Source organism: Pogona vitticeps, chromosome 2 (genome assembly GCF_051106095.1).
Source record: "Pogona vitticeps strain Pit_001003342236 chromosome 2, PviZW2.1, whole genome shotgun sequence".
NCBI lineage: Eukaryota > Metazoa > Chordata > Lepidosauria > Squamata > Agamidae > Pogona > Pogona vitticeps.
This window is the reverse complement of record NC_135784.1, coordinates 202,589,326-202,610,441: the sequence shown is the minus strand read 5'-3', so window position 1 is coordinate 202,610,441 and position 21,116 is coordinate 202,589,326. Positions and strand designations below refer to the sequence as shown.

The 21,116-nt window shown below is 40.2% G+C and overlaps 1 protein-coding gene across 5 annotated transcripts in view; it reads right to left on the bottom strand.

Moving 5' to 3' along the window:
• Nucleotides 1–6,271: 6,271 nt before the first annotated feature.
• TRABD2A (TraB domain containing 2A) overlaps nucleotides 6,272–21,116 on the bottom strand; it is a 79,363-nt gene continuing 64,518 nt past the window's right edge. The window contains exons 5-7 of one of the 5 annotated variants that reach the window (XM_072991950.2): nucleotides 14,813–14,903; nucleotides 10,574–10,837; nucleotides 6,272–6,805 (exon numbers count right to left, since the gene is read on the bottom strand). In XM_072991950.2, coding sequence (XP_072848051.2) covers nucleotides 6,616–6,805; nucleotides 10,574–10,837; nucleotides 14,813–14,903 — 545 coding nt within the window. In that variant the 3' untranslated portion in view covers nucleotides 6,272–6,615. Of the gene's footprint in view, nucleotides 6,806–10,573; nucleotides 10,838–14,812; nucleotides 14,904–18,208; nucleotides 18,266–21,116 lie in introns of those variants that run through there. The other 4 variants (XM_072991951.2, XR_013541372.1, XR_013541373.1 and 1 more) reach the window with 4 other exon arrangements.

The window sequence follows — 21,116 nt, the reverse complement described above, 5'->3', positions numbered from 1 at the left end:
ATAAAGAGTAAAGTGATTCATCTGCACTGTACTGGTTCTTGTAAAGAGGTTCCCAAGAACTTACAACCCGGAGTTGAGCAATACCTTTATTAGGACCAACCAAGATGGCATTAAAGGGGCGTAACTCCCTTAGGGAACAACACACGCACACACACGCACACACACACACAGAGAGCCTTTTGTGGTATTTTGGCTGGACCTCGCAAAAGGGTTTTGGCACGGTTTCTAACGGCTGCCACGAAGCTGCACAATTATTCGAAGCTTTATATCAGCCAAAGGAACAAGACAAAAACAGGTGGCACCTTAAGGGCTAACTCTTATACAGTACTGTATTTTATATAACTTTGTAGTAAGCATACAACTTTACAGTAAACACATTTTAATGGGAGCTTTCCTGTACGCCCAAGGTGCAAAGGGGGAGTGAGGAATGCCGCTGAGCCTCGATAACTTCAGTTATACAACGATGTACAGTAGTTCACCTATGAGACCCGGAGATCCTGCAAAGAGTTCGACTATTCTGAGCAGCCTCGCTTTTGAGACCTGCCTGTCTTGTGTGGTTTTTTCCTTTTCCAACCGAAGGGCGACATCTAGTGGCAAGTCAATGGAACACCGTGGAAAGTGCCTTAGTAAATTGATGCGGCTCAACTCGGATGTGTTCGCGATGCTCTCCGTGTGCAAGTTGGTGGACAGGAACTTTTGTTGATTACAACGAAGGCTTTTCACCTTATATGGAATGAGAAATTCCTGGTGTTCACGCGGATTTTGAAAAGGAAAAGATACTGGAGATGATACTGCAGATGTCTGATGGTTGCTGGAACAGACTGAATAATTTCAAAAGATCAGATTGTGCTTCATAGTCTACACCAGGGGTCTCCAAATTTTTGACTGTGAAGGCCACACCAGATATTTTCATCATTTTTGAGGGCCAAAGGAACAGTAACACTTGGTTGTCTCAATGCATAACCTGTATTGCGGAGAAGCTATCACTAGGACAGAATATGGAGAGTCGGAATGGTTTCTCTTTGGCAAAAGTGTCATTTCCATCCACATTCTTGTATTTCTAATCACTATGTGTGGGTGTGAAAACTGGAGAATGAAGAAAACTGACATTAAAAACAAATATTCATTTGAAATATGGTGCCTGACGGAGTCCTTGCAGATACTCTGGACTGCCAGAAAGACAAAACTAATCAAGCTTGAACCATCTCTGGGGACAAAAATTATGAAACAGATTTTTATACTTTGGGCACAACAGGAAACGGCAGGAAAAGCCAATAACGTAGGGAAAGATTAAAGGCAGCAGGAAAAGAGGAATGCCAAATATGAGATGAATTGATTCCCTAAGGGAAGCCACGGCCTTGATTTTACAAGAATTCAGCAAGGGAGTTGAGGACAGGACACTTTGGAGAGCTCTCATTCATACGTTTGCCATAAGGTGGAGGCAACTTGATGGCCCGTGACAACAACAACATTCAGCACAAGTCTCTTATGCTTTGCAGTGTTCTCCATGCATATGTTGGTGACATATATTTTTTTTAAAAAAATCAGGTATGTTAGTAGATAAGGATATTAGATAAACAGTTTGTTGTCAATGATACATTCCCATTCCATGTAAGTATATGTATACCACAAACTGTTCATTTGATAGTCTCTTCCACTAATGCATTTTGGAACCAAATAAAGTATGTATGTATGTATGTATGTATGTATGTATGTATGTATGTATGTATGTATGTATGTATGTATGTATGTATGTATGTATGTATGTATGTATGTATTTATTTATTTATTTATTTATTTATTTATTTATTTATTTATCTACATGCCTGATGTCACAGTAACTCTGAAGGATAGATATAGCTTACCTACACCATTGATACACTTGGAGCCTTCAATATATAGTAAACCTTGTTAGTGTGATCTCAGAGGGTTGCCATTTTTCTGCTCAGTTTCCCATCCCACATTTTGCCAGCAATGGGAGGGAAAATATTTACAACAGCTCCAAAGCTGGCATGCATTCTCCATTCTACAGCAGGTTCTGATCATGTATTGGAAGGGTTTCAGTTCCATGGGTCCAAAGACTTCCTTGCCTTGCTTAGGAATCTCCCATTAGTTCCCTGTTTCCCACTATTTGTCAGACATGTGACACTGGAAAGGTAAATGATCATCATCGTCATGATGTTCTGTCAGTTCTGACTTATGGTCACTCTTTTCAAGGTTTTCCAGGTAGAAAATACTGAGAAGTATTTTCCCATTCCCTTCTTCTGGGGATGCCCTGGGACTGTGCAGCTTGTCAGAGGCCACACAGGACGGGTCTACTCACAGAAGGCACAGTGGAATCACTGAGCTATCCATTTATTTATTATGGTACCATAAGAAATTAAACAAATGGATTTTCTACTGAGAAATTATTCAAAACAGTCACAAATATCATCCACGTGGGGAAGGAAACAGATTGTTCTTGTTTTTCTGTGTCTCATGCATGCCATGCAGGTTAATTTAATTTTCCACTTCTTTGAACCAGTTACTCTGTAAACTTGATAATATGGAAGGAGCCAGATTTATAAACTAATGAGCTATCCTGTCAGCTAGAGAACACCAGATATTGCTAAATCAGAATGACTACCTCTCTTGATCTAGAGGCTGAATTAGAGGTGTTTTGTGTTTGGAGGCAAGTACACTTCCTTGATGCCTTCAGTGTTGAACTCATGACCCTGGTTATGGATGGTCAGGAACACAATAAATATTTTATTTGAAAATCCACGTATAACCAAAACCGTGTTGCTCAGATCCGTGCAATTCAAGGAAGGAGTATATTCACTAGAAGCAGATGCTACCACTGAAATGAGGGTTCTAATATTCATTCATTCATTCATTTGATTTGTATACCGCTTTATAGATCTCTGATATTTCCTGATGGTTTCCCATCCTAGGACTGGCTGATGCTTAGCTTCCAAATTCAGCCAGGTGTGTTCAGGATAGAATGGTTTTAGCTGAAACTCAAGTTGCCTTGTCTGAAGTAATACGTTACATTCTACAAAAGCTCACACAGAAATAAACTTGTTAGTCTCAGATGAGCTGTTTGTTTTGTGTTTATTGTTCAGGCTTATTATTGCTGTGAAGTGGTAATGCCTTAAAATGAAATACCACCATTCACCAAAGCTTCATGTTGTCTATGATACCCCGCAACTAAAGGCAGTAGCCCATTATATGCCTTCAGGTCAGTGCTTCCAAGAGGTTTCCACATTTTTGCATTGTTGAGGCTTCTCTCATTCTAGTCCCTGGATACATGCTGTGTCTATTTGTTGTATGGACTATGTAGCAAAAATAGTATCTCTGAGGGACACCTGAAAGATTACTAGCACTGTATCTTCATGAGCATCCTTCTTAGACCTGGGAATTCCCAAATGAATTTCTGCCAGTTCTCCCATGCCAGTGAATTTCTGCACTAGGCTCTTCCAGCCTTGCCTCTCATGACATTAGTATTTCTGTTTCTGTCCTTCCTGACAAGCTCAAGTAGGAGTGGACCTGTTGTCCTCCACTTGAAAACTGTTGGATGACCATAGCCATGGGACCTATGTCTTCCACATGTCCCTGGAGACATTTCCAGAGGCTGTTCTCACCTGTGTTTCCAATGTGATGAATGCTCTGAGGGAATATTTTCTTCAGCTTCTGAGATTTCCACAGGTAGCAGAGTGTCTTCTTCTTCAGATGTGTAATGATCATTCTTCCTTAAGGGTGGGGGAGTCCTTAAATTAGTAATGAGCTAGATCAATCACTAAATTGCTGTATATGCCATGCTATGGCATGACTTCACTCTGAGACTTGTATTAATGTGTCGTAATTACCACATTTTTTGTGATGAATTCATGTCCCCCTCCTCTCATTTTGATTCTTTATGATTTTCTGAAGCTCACTCATGCTCCTTTATCACATACTACAAAGACAGCAAACAGTGTGCGATTTTGAGAGTGTTCACAATCTATGTACCATTTCAGAGCTTTAGAAACTGCTTTGTATAAAACCATATCCACTGAGGGGAGAGTGATTATGGCAGGTTTTCCTAATCTAATGCCTTCCAGACATGATGCATTACAATTCCCACCTACCCAGCCTCCAAGACCATAGTCTATGTTGACTAGGGATTATGGGAACTATGTTCCAATTTACAGGCTTTGAGAAGTCTGGTATACAAATTTGCTCCTGCACAGCAGCCTGCTCCTACCTAAATTTCTTGGGAGGAAAAGGTGCTAAATTGAAAGAATGTAAAGAAGTCTTGTTCTGTCTTTACATTTGGATGCTCTACCTTCTTCCTCTTTCTTTTGACTTTGTTCAACCTTTCGTTCCAATAAGAGCATGAATTGTGAAATTTCTTCTCTCTCTCCCCCTCTAGCTGAAGAAATGTGTCACACAAAGCAAATGTCAGAACTGTCTAAAGCAGAATGTTCAATCTAGGTGCTACAATCCTTGACTATGTTGAAAAATTATAAATTGCTGGTGAAAACTGGCAAGAACAATCCAGTGAGCTTGAGCTCTTACCCTGCTGGCAACTTTCCTTTCTTTTTAGAAAGACGTACTGTCAGCCTGTTGACCTATCTGAATGTTTATGGAAATAACACTCCGTCTCAGCAGCTCAGCCAGCTGGTGGCAGAGGCTTCCTCATCCTGACCACAGCACTGTCTAAAATAGCAGCCCATACCCAATGTTCCTATATTTGAAGTTACTAATGGAATGCATTCCAGCTCCAAGTATATGAAGATGGTGAAAGAAGAAGACAGATCAATATTTTACCCAATCTCATTGCGAGTGTAGTAGAAGGATATGACTCAGGTACTGGACTGAGGTTTAAGATAACATTATGTATATAACATGTGGAGCCTCTGCAAGATGATTGTTTCCCACATCACTTTGACAACATTTGAAAGGCGGAGACTATGGTAGAAGACTATTGACACTGGGAGACAGGCACAGTAACGCAACACTGGCATAGGAAATAATCAGGTCGATCAATCTAACTACCTGGGAAGCAGTCAGAGGATATCCACCTCTCCCACACAAGGACTGATCAGTCCTTCTGAAGGAGCAGGAAGTATGAAGCACTTCTTTATTTCAAACAAGATGGTTCCAATGACTTCTTACAACAATAGACTAAATACTGGAGAGGACAGCAAGCGTTTGAGATCCCAAATACAACAATATTTATGAGAGGAAGTTTTTCCTAATAGGAGGATAACTGCTGGTGATTATGTATGTGTATGCACTTGTGCACCACACACACAAGAGAAGGAGAAATAATAATTTCTGAAAAGCACATAGGAAGAAGGGCCAGAGAGTTGTGTCAATCTGATACAGATAAATGCCATCATTCAAGGCAGCACAACAGGAACGGGCTGCATGGGTGTTTAGCCACTATTTGTTCCACTGCAGGGACAAGCTGGTTCGCTCCTAGAAAATGATCAGATGTCTTTGCTGGAGTGAACCAGCCTGCCCTCAGAATGGTCCTACCTACATCTTTCTGATCTCTATCAGGAGCATTACTTTTTTTTAGTGCAGATAGGATTGCTCTGTTTTGGTCCATTTCCAGCATGTGTGATTGCTGGAAACAAATTAAAGTGGGTCTTCCTCTTTTAATTTGCCAGTATTATGAAAAAAGCCACTTCAGGATATTGGCAAATTAAACACATCCTCCGCTGTGGGGGAACGGAGGAAGTAAAAAACGAAACAAAAAGTGGACAACTATCTGTCAGATCTGCTTTAATTTGGATTCCTGCACTGAGGAGAAGGTTGGATTTAATGGCCTTATAGGTTCCTTCCCACTCAATTATTCTATGATTCTAATTGCGAATATGCACTGCATTGCTTTAAAAACAGCATTAGGTATGTGCATTAGGCAGGTATTAAGACAGCTCTAATACTTCAGAACTCCCCACCCACACCTACACCCGATTATTTGGCTCCTCCATGGAGCTGATGAAATATTTGCTAATATCACAAACTGGCTTTCCTTTTGAGCCACTCCATGATGCTGGCAAATTGACAGCAGGCTGTTGTGGACCAAATAGAATTGCTTGAGTTCTATATGCCATTGGATGCAAGGACTGCACAAAATGGCATAGCAGACCTTCTAGAAATCCTATTTAGCGTGCTCCAGCCCACTCCAGCCCAGCCGCATAGACAAGCCTGTACTATCTTTACTCAGGTTGTCACCGCTTTCTGCTGGCAAAGCTTGCTTTCTTTACCACCAGATAGGAAATGATGTGGAATCAACAAATTGCAAAACAAAGTGTATTTTAGTCAATTTCATACAGCTAAATAACAGCTATGTTACATATACATCTCCCAAAATCATTATGGGATAACATGAAATAATTCTTCTGCAAGAGAAGGATAAATAATGGCTTTCATTAAAAATATCTTCTCCTGTATTGGGCAAGCCAGTTAATCACATTAATGGTCCAGATTCAGGAAAAGGATGAGGCCTCTTTAAAAAAAAAAACCAAGCACCACACAGATGATCTCTCACTCAAAAAAGTCTTTCTTCCACCCACCCCCTTCATTTCCACACCAGATCCATTTTTTAAAATGGGGGGAATTATGCAGTTCTTTGTGAGAGATTCACACCAGCAGCAGAATCGTCACTGTAGACAACACCAAAGTCAATGCCAAGGTAGAAAGGAACGGGAGCAGCGCACTGGAGCAGTTTGCATTTGCCGGGATGTGACTAGATCGTCCACGCCCACGTGGCTGGGGTTCTACGGTGATGTAGCCGTTAATTATTCGAATGCGAGGTGGTGGATCAGTGGTGCTGCAAGGCAAGACAAGAAAAATAAAAAGAACAATTCTGATCAGATTTCATTCATAAACAACAACAACAACCAAACAACAACAACAACAACAGGAGGGACACCTGCTGAAAGGCGTATCTGCACCACACATCAGATTTACAAGGAAGACAGATTAATTTTTATTCAGTGTGGCAGTCCCATATGTAATTCTCCTTTCTGTTCCTTTCTGTAATGCATAGCAACCGGTACCCTTATGGCATGACATGGATGAGTTTACTTGTCTCTACTAGCAGCAGCCGGTGACTTGGAGGGGGTTGGAATGGTGGGGGGAGGAGAGAAGGAAAATGCAACCTTAGGGGTTAAGGACATGAGGTACAGAGTGATCGACCAGACCAGATGGGCGGGATATAAATCAAATAAATAAATAAATAAGTAAATAGAAGAACATCAGATCCCTGCTGGATCAGGCCAACGGCCCATCTAGTCCAGCTTCCTGTATCTCACAGTGGCCCCATCAGATGCCTCTTGGAGCACATGAGACAACTAGATACCTGTCTCCTGATACCCCTCCCCTGCATCTGGCATTTGGAGGTACCTTCCTTTTAAGCCTGGGGATGATACATCCCCATCATGGCTTGTAATCTGCAATGGGACTTTTCCTCCAGGAATCTGTCCAATCCCTTTTTTAAAGGCATCTAGGCCATATGCGATCACCACATCCTGTGGCAAGGGGTTCCACAGACTAACAACACACTGGTTAAAGAAATATCTGTTCTCACTCTCCCAACACTCAATTTGAGTAGATGTCCCCTGGTTCTGGCATTGCAAGAGAGAGAAAAGAGCTTCCCTCTATCCACTTTATCCATGCCCTGCATGTCCCCCCCTCAGGTGCCTTTTCTCTAGACTAAAGTGCGCCAAATGTTGTAGCCTTTCCTCATAAGGGAGGTGCCGCAACCCAGTCATCATTTTAGTCACTCTCTTCTGCACCTTTTCCAGTCCCACTATGTCTTTTTTGAGGTGCAGCATCTACAATTGTATGTAATACTTCAAGTGCGGCCTTAACAGCATTTTGTACAATAGCATTACAATGTTGGCTGTTTCATTTTCAGTCCCCTTTTTAAATGATCCCTAGCATGGAATTGGCCTTCTTCACTGTCGCTGCACACTGGGTCGACACTTTCATCAAGCTGTCCATCAGCACACCAAGATCTTTTTCCTGATCCAATATGGACAGCTCAGAACCCATCAGCTGATAAATTAATTTTTGATTTTTTTTGTCTCAGTGTGCATTACTTTACATTTTCTTATATTGAAATGCATTTGCCATTTTGCTGCCCATTCTCTCAGTTTGGAGGGATCCTTCTGGAGCTCTTCACAATCCGTTCTGGACTTCACCACGCGGAAAAGTTTTGTGTCATCTGCAAACTTGACCACCTCACTGCTTATCCCTGTCTTCAGGTCATTTATGAACAGGCTTCTTGTGAGGCAAGACTTACCCCTTACAGAAGCCATGGTGATTTTCCTTCAGTAAAGCTTGTCCTTACACATTTATTACAAATGGGGAGGACTTGATGTAGTCTAGTTTTCAGCAACAGCCTCATATCTCTTGTATGCATAGTTCCACCTGAGTATATATGTCCCTTTGTGTGTGTGTCTCTGTGTGTGTGTATATATATACACACATATAAAAATACATTGGGTGAGTAATCCAGACAATTCGTCTTGCTACCTGTTTCTTATTTACTGTTGAAATGGGGCAATCCTTTTGAAGCAACTGTTCTTTGAAATAAGGAACAGCCAGGAACCCTACAACGCACCTCTGACTTTTATATTAGTGTCCTTGTACAATATTATGTTGGTGTGTGTGTGTGTGTGTGTGAGAGAGAGAGAGAGAGAGAGAGAGAGAGAGAGAGAGAGAAAGGCAGAGCAACTACAGCACAGATTTAAATACAACAACTAGCCTTAAAGAAACCAACAGGCAGAGGCTGTTGCAGACAAAATATTTGAAACAAAGGCTTTCTCAGGCCTAGTTTTCCCTGCAGTAGTAAAACTGTATCTAGGCTTTATCCCTGAAAATTACAGATATGGGAGCCTGTGATAGAATCACCTCAGTGAAGTGAAATAAAATAAAATAAAATGTTTCCCCAAGTGGAACACTGTCACATTAGGGATAAAGGCTACTGATATTAAGGAATTGTCTAACTTATTGCGAAGGGAGAGGGGAGGACATTTTAATATCTTACCTTTATATTGTACAATCAAATTTAGAAAATAAAACTATCAATCACAAGGGTACCTCCCTTCCTGCTAAGTGAAAACAGTATAATAAAATAGTAAGTTTAAAAAATCATGCCAGCAGCGGCCAACAATATATATAAATCAACGGTCAGCTGAATAACACTAACTATAGATTCTGGGAGCTATAGTCATTCCTTATGTTCCAGGCAAAATTTAAAGTAAGCAAAACCCACCAGCCAATAAAACACAAAGCATATTAATAATCTCACTTATGGCAGCACCATGTGGTTGCTATGCTGTTTCAGCCTTTTGTTCGCCAAAGGCATTATCATTAAAAATATTTTTTAAAAACAAGCTGTTGGGATTTTGAAGGCAATTGCTATCCTTTTTAAAAAAAACAACAAAAAAACACTTACCCCCTCCTCAACTTTAAAAGTTCCCATAGAACATTCACAGGCAGGTATAAAAGAACCAGCTGGCGATTTATAATTGTAGCGGCCCTGACAGCAAATGCAGCCAGATGAGCAGCTTATGCAGACAAACCCACTACTGTGGGCAGCCTGGGGTCTAAGCAGCGGGAAAGACTCCACAATTTCAGGATTGTGAGGACCGCAGGACCAACTAGGCCCACTCCATCTCAGCTTACTTTAAATCAGGAACTAGGCCCTGACTTGTTCATGCCTTAAAGTGATTAAAGGTCCTGCCTCAAACACAATTGAAATGAGCAAGGTTATCTATAAGTTATAAAGGATTCCTACATATATTTTCAGAGGTGTGTGTAAAATGTTTGACTTCAGCCGAGAATTTACGTAACTAGGAATATTAATTTAATAAATGTAATTTTTTTAAAAAATTAACTTGATTTTTACATTTAATGACTAACAAGACAGGACACCGAGATGATTATTGTTGCTAGTGTTCCTACCATTAATAATAATGTTAATAAAGTTTCTGATTACCATATTTTTATGTACCACCATAACTGACAATCAGAAACTCTATAAAAGCCTGTGCTTCAAATAAAACTTTTCTTGGCTCTGTTTCTATTAAGACCTCTTTATAGCAAAATATTTTTGATTGCTCACACTCCTTATCCCTCACAATGTTATGGTTGTCTGCACATTTATCTGTGCATAGTTTATCATTAATGGGCTTCCTGCTCCTTATTGCTTTCCTTTACCATATGCATGCGCACCTAGCTAGAATGGGTCCATGGGAAAGCTGGCATCCCAAGGCTCACTGCCCACTTCAAGTGGATACTTTAATGCTATTGTTAACTTGTAGACTGATAACTGTAATTATTCACAGCCTGATAGCCCAATTCCTTTACTAACAAACCATTATCACTTTGTCTATTATATGTATCCCCACCTGGTCATTTATCATGTATAAATACGGCAGTCTCACTCTAATGTTTGAGGACGTGCCCTTGATCCATTGAAATATAGTTGTTAGTCTTTAAAGTGTCACAGTATTTTTGTTTCTTATGCTTTGTTCTGGAGGGTTTTTTTTTTTTTTGCCTGATACGTTCATTTTAACTGGCTGTTTACCTTTCCTCGATGCGTACCCAGAGGTCATTGAACTGACGCAGCCGCTGTTTCTTCTGTTGCTTCTTTTTCTTCTTTTTATATTTTCGGTCTACTTTCTCCAGCAGGTCAATGCTTTCTGGCAGCAACAAGTGGGGCAACAGCTCCTCCTCCTCTTCCTCCTCCTCCTCTTTCTGTTGGGGAGGGTGTTGCTCCTGAGAGATGATGTAAGAGGGGTATTCAGGGGAAGATGAAGTGAGGGCAGACACCGTCTTCTGGTTCTTCCCACTAAAATCAGAAAAAGATATTCCATTGAAAAGGACTCTGAAGGAGGACCTTAGGTGGGTGTCTTCAAAATTAATCACTGGAGAAATGTCAAGTTCTATACATATTTTTGCACTTGTTTAAGTTAAAGATCTTGCTTCATTGAAAATGTCAAAAGTGTTCAACAATTTACCCAGTATATATCTCTTGTTAAAAACAAACAAACAACTAGCTTGTTGCTAATTATAATGTACACAGAGAAAATTTGCAAAGGAAAATATACAGAGGGCAAGTGCATCTCAGTGAACAGTAAAAACAAAATTAATGTTGTGGACCAACAAGTAAAAGGCTCTTTCTTCACAGACAGGGAAACACTTTTTAATTAATGAGAAGCTAAAGTGAATGGATTGTGCAGGTACCAAGCATTTATCAAGTTAAAAAAATCACATTTTTAACAATTTGCAAGCAGGAGAGAACCAATTTCTATCCTTTTCAAACTCATTTTTGCTTTGCGACCTGAAGACATTTGTTTCTCAGGATTCCATTCAAAGTACACCTCCCAAATTGCAACCTGGAGACACAGACTTTCCTTGAAAAAATGGTGTATCTGCATGTGAGAACTCAGCCACAGCTTTTCTTGTCCACTCCCTGCACTAGACTCTAACTTGTTTCGAACTCTGGACAGATTTTGAGCCCTCCTTGCCATATTAGCCAAGCAGAAGGGCAAGGTAGGGATGGAGTAGAAAATTCCATAGTTGCATCAGAACATACCATCTTTACACCTGTCAACTTTGCATGCAAGCCATCTTTGTATTTCTTGAAAAAGCAATCCCAACCATTTAGATTTTCCAGAGTTCCTAATATTATCTGTGTCCATAATAAAAGTGCACTCGATTTTTCTTTTCCAAATTACACCTTGTGCAAAATACCTCACAATTATTATCCCTCTCCATTGCAGATATTCTCAAAATGTGTGCAAGGAAATTATCAAATCTGCCAAAAAAGAATTGTGAATATGTAAGAGAAAATAGAATAATTGTATGCCATCTGGTCAATTCTGACTTATGCTGACCTTTTTTAAAGGATTCTGGATACAGGTTACTCAGAACTAGAGACACATTGTTGGCTAATATTGAACTGTTGCTCTAATGAAAAGCCATATCCCCATTTAATCCACAGAAATGCCCCCAAAGGAAGGAATAAGGGGGAAAGCTCCCCTTTATTAAACCTAGTGAAAAGGAAAGTTGTCAAAGATTGTCAAAGAATCTCCAATCAGCCTGATATTAGGACAGCACATTCTCCACATAAGAGGGTTTTAATACGTGAAGTGGTTGGAATCACACCCACTCCTTTCCAAAATGTGTGCCACTCCAAAATATACACAAAACATAGGAGATTATTTTACGGCTCTCCTATTCTTGTACTCAGTGTACCGGAGAGAGAGAAATGCAAAAAGTGAAGGAACGCATGCCTTTAATTGTCAGCAAAATGTACTCAGTGAACCTGAACTCAGGAATAGGAATGTAAAGCAAATTTTGGACATACTGATCAAAGCGAAAGGGGGTGGGGGTGGGATGGAATGCAAGTGTCCTAGGAGGTCACAGGTGGACTTAGGAGTGACCCTGAATTAGTTTCTGCAAAAGAAGAGAATAATAGCCCTAGGTTTGGCTAAGTATAAGCGCCTAAGATTACAAATCACTGATGATTTTGGTTAGGGTTCTCCCCGTAGGCTCTGATGAGTCAATGGTCCATGACTCCTAGTCTTGAAGAATGTTTATCTTAGGCAGAGGAAGAGGAAAGCCAAGGACAGTTCGGTGATTCAATGCTACAGAAAGAGGCAGCAGAAGATAAAGAAACATTCCTTTCTGTCCTGTGGAATATGACCTATGCACTCTTCCTGCTTTAAACTGGTTTAAAACCTCCTTTCGCCTTGGAATTTGGTAGATAATAATGAAACCGTTTTTCACTGTGACATGTGAAGAAACCATAGTGAGCTCACTTCCTTTAGTCGGTGGAGGAAGATTTTAAAATCAGACATGCCAAAGGGCACATCTGTTTATACCTGAAGCTATTTTTGACACATTGAATCACTAACTATGATACAGATTAATAAAGACTGTACTGTAGCTCAAATCCTGTTGAGTAGCTATGAGGGTTCAACATGTTAAACCCATGGTAGCTCAGACTGCATCAAGAGGGAAGTGCCATCCATAAAGCACCTCTGTGGGCATACGGCACAATCGGTCAAAATTGGCAACACACAACTGATTGCACAATCTCCTTGTGCAGCCCTTGTTGCTGGAAAAAAAAAATTAAAAAATGCCCAGTAACTTTATAAATACTGTCATGTTATCCCTTGATGAACAGGATTCCAGACCCAAAAAACTAGCCTCTTTTTCTTCTTCTCTCTAAATGATAGCTTTAGTACGTTTATGTGCAAAATTACCTGAAGTTCATCCAACACTTCAACAAGACACCTACTTTGAGATTTTCATAACAAGCAGTTGTACTTAAAAATCATCCTTAATTATTATGACTTTTGGTTGAGCATTGAAAAAACAAAGCAAACTAACCAAACAGATACCATTTGCAAACACAAGAAAGGTACTTAAAAATACTAAATTCATTAATAATCAATTAAACTTTTTGACAGCCCTTCTATAAAACAGTTCAAGACTTCGGGGAAGCAGAAAGAAAAATCTACTGTATAACGAAAGCATCCTACAATACTAATTAGAAAAGCAACTGCTTAAAAGCTACTGTAATTTCAGGATATTCTAAGAAGATGGAATATATAATTTTCCTTTTAATAACCTTGACACTCCCTTACTCTGAGGATAATCTATCCCTCTATAGTCACAGTAACTGGGAAGAAGTCACGCTCAAGAGAATCTTTATTTTTAAACAATTTGGCTCTCACCTCCTTTGTCTAGAATTCAGCAGCCCATAAAAATGTTATTTACTGCCTGCATAGCTTGGCTATCCCTGCTCCTTAATACAGCCTCCTTTCCTCTCCCCAACACCGACTTCCAGATTCTTTTGAGTCCTGGAACTGACTCACACATGTAGGACTTTCTGTTGATGAGTGTGACAGCAAGTGATGGCTTCCATGATGTGCAAATGAGCTGGCACAAACATAGCAACACAGAAAACTTTCACATCCCAGCAAGTATATTTTTTTGCAATGAAAACAGACTAGCTGTACTCCCACTCATCTACTGGGCAGCAATCAAATTATTTCCATAGCCCTTTTAAAGGAAACAGAAGAAAATGGGAAGAAAGAAATGTGCAAATGTGTACTGTTTACACTAGATGTAAAATAACAGTGTATTTATTCACTGGAGTAGTAAGTAAATTTACGATCTACTTTCCTTCCAACATATAGTCATGGAACTCAAGGGTCATCTATCTAGCTACTGACTTCACTGATACTGCTTGGGCAAGATGATTGTTATTGTCTACTCTCAAATTATGTCCCGGGGTGAGGGAGAGCTTGGTAAAGTTATTTTATTTTACTGTATTTTATTTTGAATAATGCTCTCAGAATTCACCAGCCAGCATGGCTGAGATTTTCTGGAACCTTCAGGCCAACAAGCATTTGGATGGATTTGGGGCATGGATATAACCATAAAGAAGAGGTGGGCAATTATGAAGACTCTAAGGCCAAATATTCCCTACAGGTATCTAAGCAAGGTTTTTTTTAAACTACATTTATAAAATTAAAGTGAATGTATTTGAACAAATCTGAGGAGGGGAGGGAACCCCATTTTTTTAAAAAACAAAAAACATAAAACGAGGCCAAATGCCTTGCTGCCTTTGAGGAGAAGCAATTTTTCTCATTTTAAATAGAACATTTTCCAGATAGTGGCAATGAGGTAGTAGGGCTTGGGACGTGAAAAGATACATTCTGTATGTTGCCCAACGTACCACTGATAATTGTCTCTACATGTTCTACCGCTTGTAGGTGCACAAGGTGTAGAATAAGGACACATAGTTTACCTGTTGATGACTTCTCCAGCAGAAGTATGGTCTACTTCATATCCTTCTCTCTTTAAAACATCTATCACTGTATTGTTACCCATGAAATGACCTACAGCCAAGGAAAAAGAAAAGTCCGTTTTAATCTCGCTTTTATTGCTAAAGTGTATTAAAGTGTTTTAGAATTTTTGAAATGGTTTACAGTTTTAAAATTGTATTTTTCATGGGGTTTTATTGATTTTATCTTGCCCTCTGATCTATCAGCAGAGAGCACGTAGAAATGCACTAATAAACCAACAAAGTAAACAATACGTGCCACAAATATTAATGTACACCAGCAATACACACAAATAACCGTAAATTAGAAAGTTCTCAGATAGCAAGAGTTAAGATCTATGTGATCATCTGCATTAATTTCTGTTCTAGAAGAAGCTACATATAGAAGTATGCAATAGATCACTCCAAAGGGGATTTAAGATTAGTTATACAATTAATATAGATCAAGGCACCACTATATATAATATAGATGAGTTTACAGCTATAAATGAATATGCAGGTAAAGTACCACCCACAATACTGTGGTAAAATTTCTCACTTCAGCTTTGCTGTGATAGATGGAAGGAGAATTTTATATGATTAGCTGACAATTACTATTATAATCCTACAGAAGTCTTCTCCAATTTAGAAAACCGAATTTCTTCATCCAGCAAAGACAATGGAAGAAGAAGAAAACCCCTAAAGCATTGGTTCCCACCCTTGGGTCCCCAGATGTTCCAGAAATACTGGCCAGTGGTGAAGCTACTGGTGAAGGCTTCTGGGAGTTTTTAGCCAAGAACTTCTTGGCTTAGGCCAGATGTTAGTCCTAGAGAATATCTATCAAAATGTTGGATACCATTTCTCAAAGGATAAACTTCTATAAATACCTAATTTCGTGGCCTCTCTACCTCAAAATCACCACAGAATCACCATCAAATTTAATTTCCTTTCTTTGCCAAGTTTCAGACAAATTTCTTCAACCATAGAAGTTACTCACCCACCACTTTTCCCATTCCTGATATAAAGTTACCTCAGAATGGGAATCAGCTCACCCAGGTCTAACTGGGACTTTGACTCTATAGTCTTGCTTATGAAATCTGGGTATAATACCATGGGGCTTTTTTAGACATCTTTTAGTACCTCATTTGTATCCTTGAAATATTTTGTATAGAAAATATGGACAGAATTTTGAAAGGACACATGTGTCCCTCAGTATGGGCTTTGGGATGAACTCTGACGGAAGGGGGCAAGACCTCACTCTTAACACCATTATCTGACAGTTCATGGCAAAGTGAAGCCATAGTAATTGCTACACTGATATTAAAAATAGTACAGCTACTTGCATTGTGCCACTGCTTTTAGTATGTTTGCAAAACTGCAGATGTAAAATCAGTCAAAGTCATATTTTTGCCACCCTTATGCCTCTCAATTGAATTTTTAATTTAGCCATGAGGAAATTAAGTACATCACCTCGCTTCCTGCAACACTTGAAGTAACAATCATTCTTTCTTTATGGGCAAAAAGTCTAATGTGCTGCACTTCTCCCAAAGACCTTTTTATCCAGTTATACTTTTGGGAACTGTTTGCTGAGGACTATCGTACCTGTTGTATTTTTCTATTGATGCATTCTTAAATTGCTTTTAATTCCAGTACATTTTAAAATTTTAATTTCTTTGTACTTCTTCTAATTAATTTTTGTGAGCTGCCTTGATTCCCAATTTTGAGAGAAAAGAGGGACAAATTATATTATACATAAATAAAGAAATGCCTGGATTAAGCAAGAATCTCTTCACATAGGAATAGAACTGGGAAGATTCAGGAGGGAGGGTCGTCTACCTCTCAGGCCACCACAGATTAGTTCACAACAGCCGGACTGTACAACGTTACCTACTTACAACATTTTACAATACTTTCCGCATTAAAATCAAAGTACAAAATAAAAGCATGTGGAAAAACCCATTTGAAGTTACAGTAACAAAAAACAACCAAATGATGTTGGAGTGAACAACATTAAACATGGTTAATACTGATGCTATCATAAGTCACCAAAAGTTAAGGCTCAAAGTGAAAAAGCACAGGTTACCAACCCTGTCTCATGCTGAGGTTAGATCTGGAAAGCCCATGGAGCAAAACAGCAAGAAACTTCAGCACCCAGGATAGCTCCCACCGAACACCTTGCTCCAAAGATGACCATACTGATGCTTCTTATATTGATGGCTTCCTCCATACTTCACCTCACTTTTTTCCAAGGAGGATGGGAGGGTCAGATCTCTGGCTGGCCTCTTGGCATCATCACCTATCCAGAAGATCCTGCTAAGTATGTGATTGTTATCAGTGTACCAGCTCCAAAGATTTTTGCTGCTCCTGGAAGCAAGTGTCCCAGTGCTGGTGTCAGGCCCCAATGTTGCCACAGGTGTCATAGGCATAGAGGCCTGAGGCTCAGGACAACTCTAGATTCTCAAGCCTGTCTAGATTAGGAGTTTTCTTAACTGCCTCCTCTATCTCTGAGCCTGTGTTCATGACATAGGAATGCAAAACATTTGCTTCTGATCTTTTAATACTGGCTAAGATGGAGCCATAATTTAACCAACCCCAGACCAAAAAGGTTCAGTTGATTCTTAACCAATTTGGTCTGGTTAAGGAAAAAATTCTTCACCATTCTAAAAATGTGGCAGTGTGCTGGAAATAACTATAAATAGATGACACTGAATATAAATTGTTGGAAAATGATTATGAAAACATAATTTGGGGCTCAGTTACCTGTGTAATTTCTTTGCTATACATATGTATAACAATATTAATATCAGTGCAATATCACTCCTGTCTCTTGGTTATGATAAAATACAGTGTGTGTGTGTGTGTGTGTGTGTGTGGTGGTGGTCAGAGCATCAGACCAGCACTACGGAGCCATGGAGCTTACTAGGTGAGCAAGGACCAGTCCTATGTTCCAGTGTACCCTTTCCCCCAGGGCCGTTGTAACCATAAAAGTAGGGAGAGAATTATCTATGCTACCTTCAGCTCCTTGGAAGATAGGAGAGGGATTAATGCAATTAATGGCTTACTCGATTTCTCTTTGATCCTGAGCACATAAAAGGTGACCATGTGTTCTCTTCTGTAGAGGCCACTCCCCTGTTTGATTGGGTTTTCAACCCTTTCTTTCTTTTTAAGATAAAGAACCATAAAAAGAGGGGAACAAGCACCCTGATGTAATTTCCAACTGAAGAGCAGGTGCAGCAGGCGGCACACAAGTTACCTTGTCACAGTTCTCCATGTATTATATTTCTGATTCAATGTATAGTAATTCTTTCCAAATATACATCTATACATACCAACTATCATACAAATCTGATGCAGGTCTGTATTGTCTTTTATTCCCATTCTCTTTTATTTTTATTTTATTTTATTTTCTCTCTCTCTCTCTGGTGACACATTTTCTTCCTGGGGATCAAGCCAAAATGGTTGCTCTAAGTGCATTTGTGAGGAAGAGGTTTTCTTTTCATGACTGAAACAAATATATTCCCTATATTTTTGTCCCTCCTCTGCTCTCAGTGGCAGCTAAAAGTGTGGAGCAAGGGTAAGAGCAAGACTCATGATGCAAGGTCCTTACACCAATTATCTCTATTATTATATTTTCCAAATAAGAAGCGTTGTCACTCAAGCTTTACCTCAGAGTGGAAATCCACAGCATTTGCCATGTCTAGTTCTGCTGGCTTTTCATTGCCACAAAAGAGTCTTTGGTAGAGTCATTAATGCCGAACTATGCACACATTTATGTGGAAGTAAATCGAATTGAACACTGGGTTATTTACTTCTGAATAAATATACACAGGATTGTGCGCAACTGAGAAAGACGCACTGCCATAATTGAAGGGAGTAAGTGATAAGGCCTGAGATCAAGGAGAAACAGGCTCACCGCTGTGGGAAAATGCCGAAGCAAGATGAACAAAGCATCGATGCACAATGGGAAATGAGCAGGCACACACACAAAAAACCCACACGTGTGCAAAATTTTCTCCCACCATCCTGCCAACGATACTTAAAAGTGCATTCAGTGAGTCTTAATGTTATTTTTCCTTCAACAATGTAATGCCACTCGACAAACCCTGTGCTCAGCAACCCCTTGTTGCAGCAACCTATCTTCCTCTGTCCTCAGAACCAAACAATCAAATCAAACGAAGGTAAGGACCTCCTCTTTGTCTTGCAGAATGTTCGCCTCTCTCTCTCCCCACCCCCCAAAACCTTGTGAAGATGTGATGAGTTAATACTTTGCTTCTGTTCTCAGAACACAAGCACAGTCTGGGTCCTCCAGCAGACCCAGAACTACTTCTACGTAAAAGATCTGTCCGCCCACTTAAAAACATTGGTTCCTTTCTTCTTCTTTTGCTTTTTTTTTTAATAAAAAAAGAAGAAGCCATAAACCATTGTGGGTGAGAGGGATTCGCCCTCCCAAAGCATGAGATCAAACAGTCTTGCCTGTTGGGAGGCTCTGCCCACAGAAGCATGATAGGGAGGGGGAAGGACTCTTTCACCTGTTTCCTATTTTGGCCTCACACACTTGAATGCCCCCAAAGAGAAAGGCACTGGGCACTTGTTGCATCAGCAGCTCCCCCCTCCTCCTCTTTGTACTCAGCTCTCCATTATCCCTATACCTCTAGGTGAACTGATGTCTTGGAGGGGTCAGTATACTCTGGCAGGGGGTAGGCAGCCAGCAATCTCTATTCTTCTATGTTCAGACTCAAAGTGTGTGTGTGTGTGGGAAGGGGAGGGTTAGAAGCAGGATTTTCTTGTGTGTATCATTTGTCTACAAAACAGCAAGAGGGGCACATGCTCTTAAATCCCGACAGAAAAGAAGTGGGCCATCAATGCTGTAATGAGGAGTCTCTTTTAGGGGTTTCATTTATATCTCTCCACTCAAAATACACACCAGAATGGTCAGACCACTTTGGACTTTCCAACAAAAGATCAGTTTCCAAAGTTATGTTAAAAAGTTCCACATTTTACTAAAACAACAACAACAAAAACACACCTGCCAAACCATGCAACATTTTAAAAGATATCAGTATCCCAATGTATTCTGAATTATTTCAGGTTGCTCTTTATGCTTTTGGGCATAAACTTAAAACCATTGATTTTTATAAACCTTTAGTACCTGAAGCGGGATCTTTTCTAGATTTACGTGGAGGCCAATTTCACTCTTGTTCTCCAAAAAAAACCAGATCCACTCATCTTGTAACTGTTGGCTGGCTGCATTTGTATTGCCCTCCATTTCCCACAATTGTTCAAAACTCAGGGATGGGATCCTGGATGACATTGATGCTTCTACCAGTGGTCCCCAACCTTGGGCTTCCAGATGTTCTTGGACTTCAACTCCCAGAAATCCTGGCCAGCAGAGGTAGGTGGTGAAGGCTTCTGGGAGCTGTAGTCTAAGAACATCTGGAGGGCCAAGGTTGGGGACCACTAGACCCTCCCTAAGACTTTAGTAGAGGCCTCGCCATACTGCACAGTTTGCCATTTCAAGACACATTCAAATAGGATTGGTTCCAGAGATGGAGATTTGAGTCAAGGGCCTCTCTGTCAAGTTGGGACTTGAGTCACTCCAGCAACTTTACTCGGACCTGAGTGTTCTTCCCCCCCCCCCCCCATGACTCAGACTCAACTCGCTGCCTGGAACTCACCTACTCCATCCCTTTTTTCCCCCTGGGGAGAAAAACTTGTTTTTAATAGGGACTCAGACTCGGACCCAAACATTTGGCCACCATCCAATGTGGTAGGCGACTGTTTTACGTAACATGCATTTTTCTTTCTCTTTCACAAACACACAGATATATGCTTCCTCTCAGGCTCTTTCCCTTACACAGTTCATCTCTGCAACCCTTTCGCCCTGAGGCACCTAAAGGGTAAACTCAAACTGGCCTTTTATTCTTTTCCGGGAGCAATGGCTTAAAGAAGCCATGGCCTGGGCAGAAGACCAGACAAGAGGAAGCAACTAAAACGTACAATAAAAAGCGAGGTCCATAGAATCAAGAACTATGCTGAGGAGCAGAACCTCCCCAGACTTTCAGTGGTTTGTCCCCGGTTTAATCTTTTACTTCCTTCACATCTGGCTTGATTTGTGTTTTCAGAACTCAGCACTCAGAGCTTGTAAAGAATTCCTCCGTCACCCCCCACTCCTCTATTTTCTTTACACTCAACATGTCAGGTAACTTCTTACTCAGCACTTTTTTCCCCTTTAAGGAAGTCTATGTGGCCTTTGCATGAACTCTGGAGTTCTGAATGTAATATCTGCCTC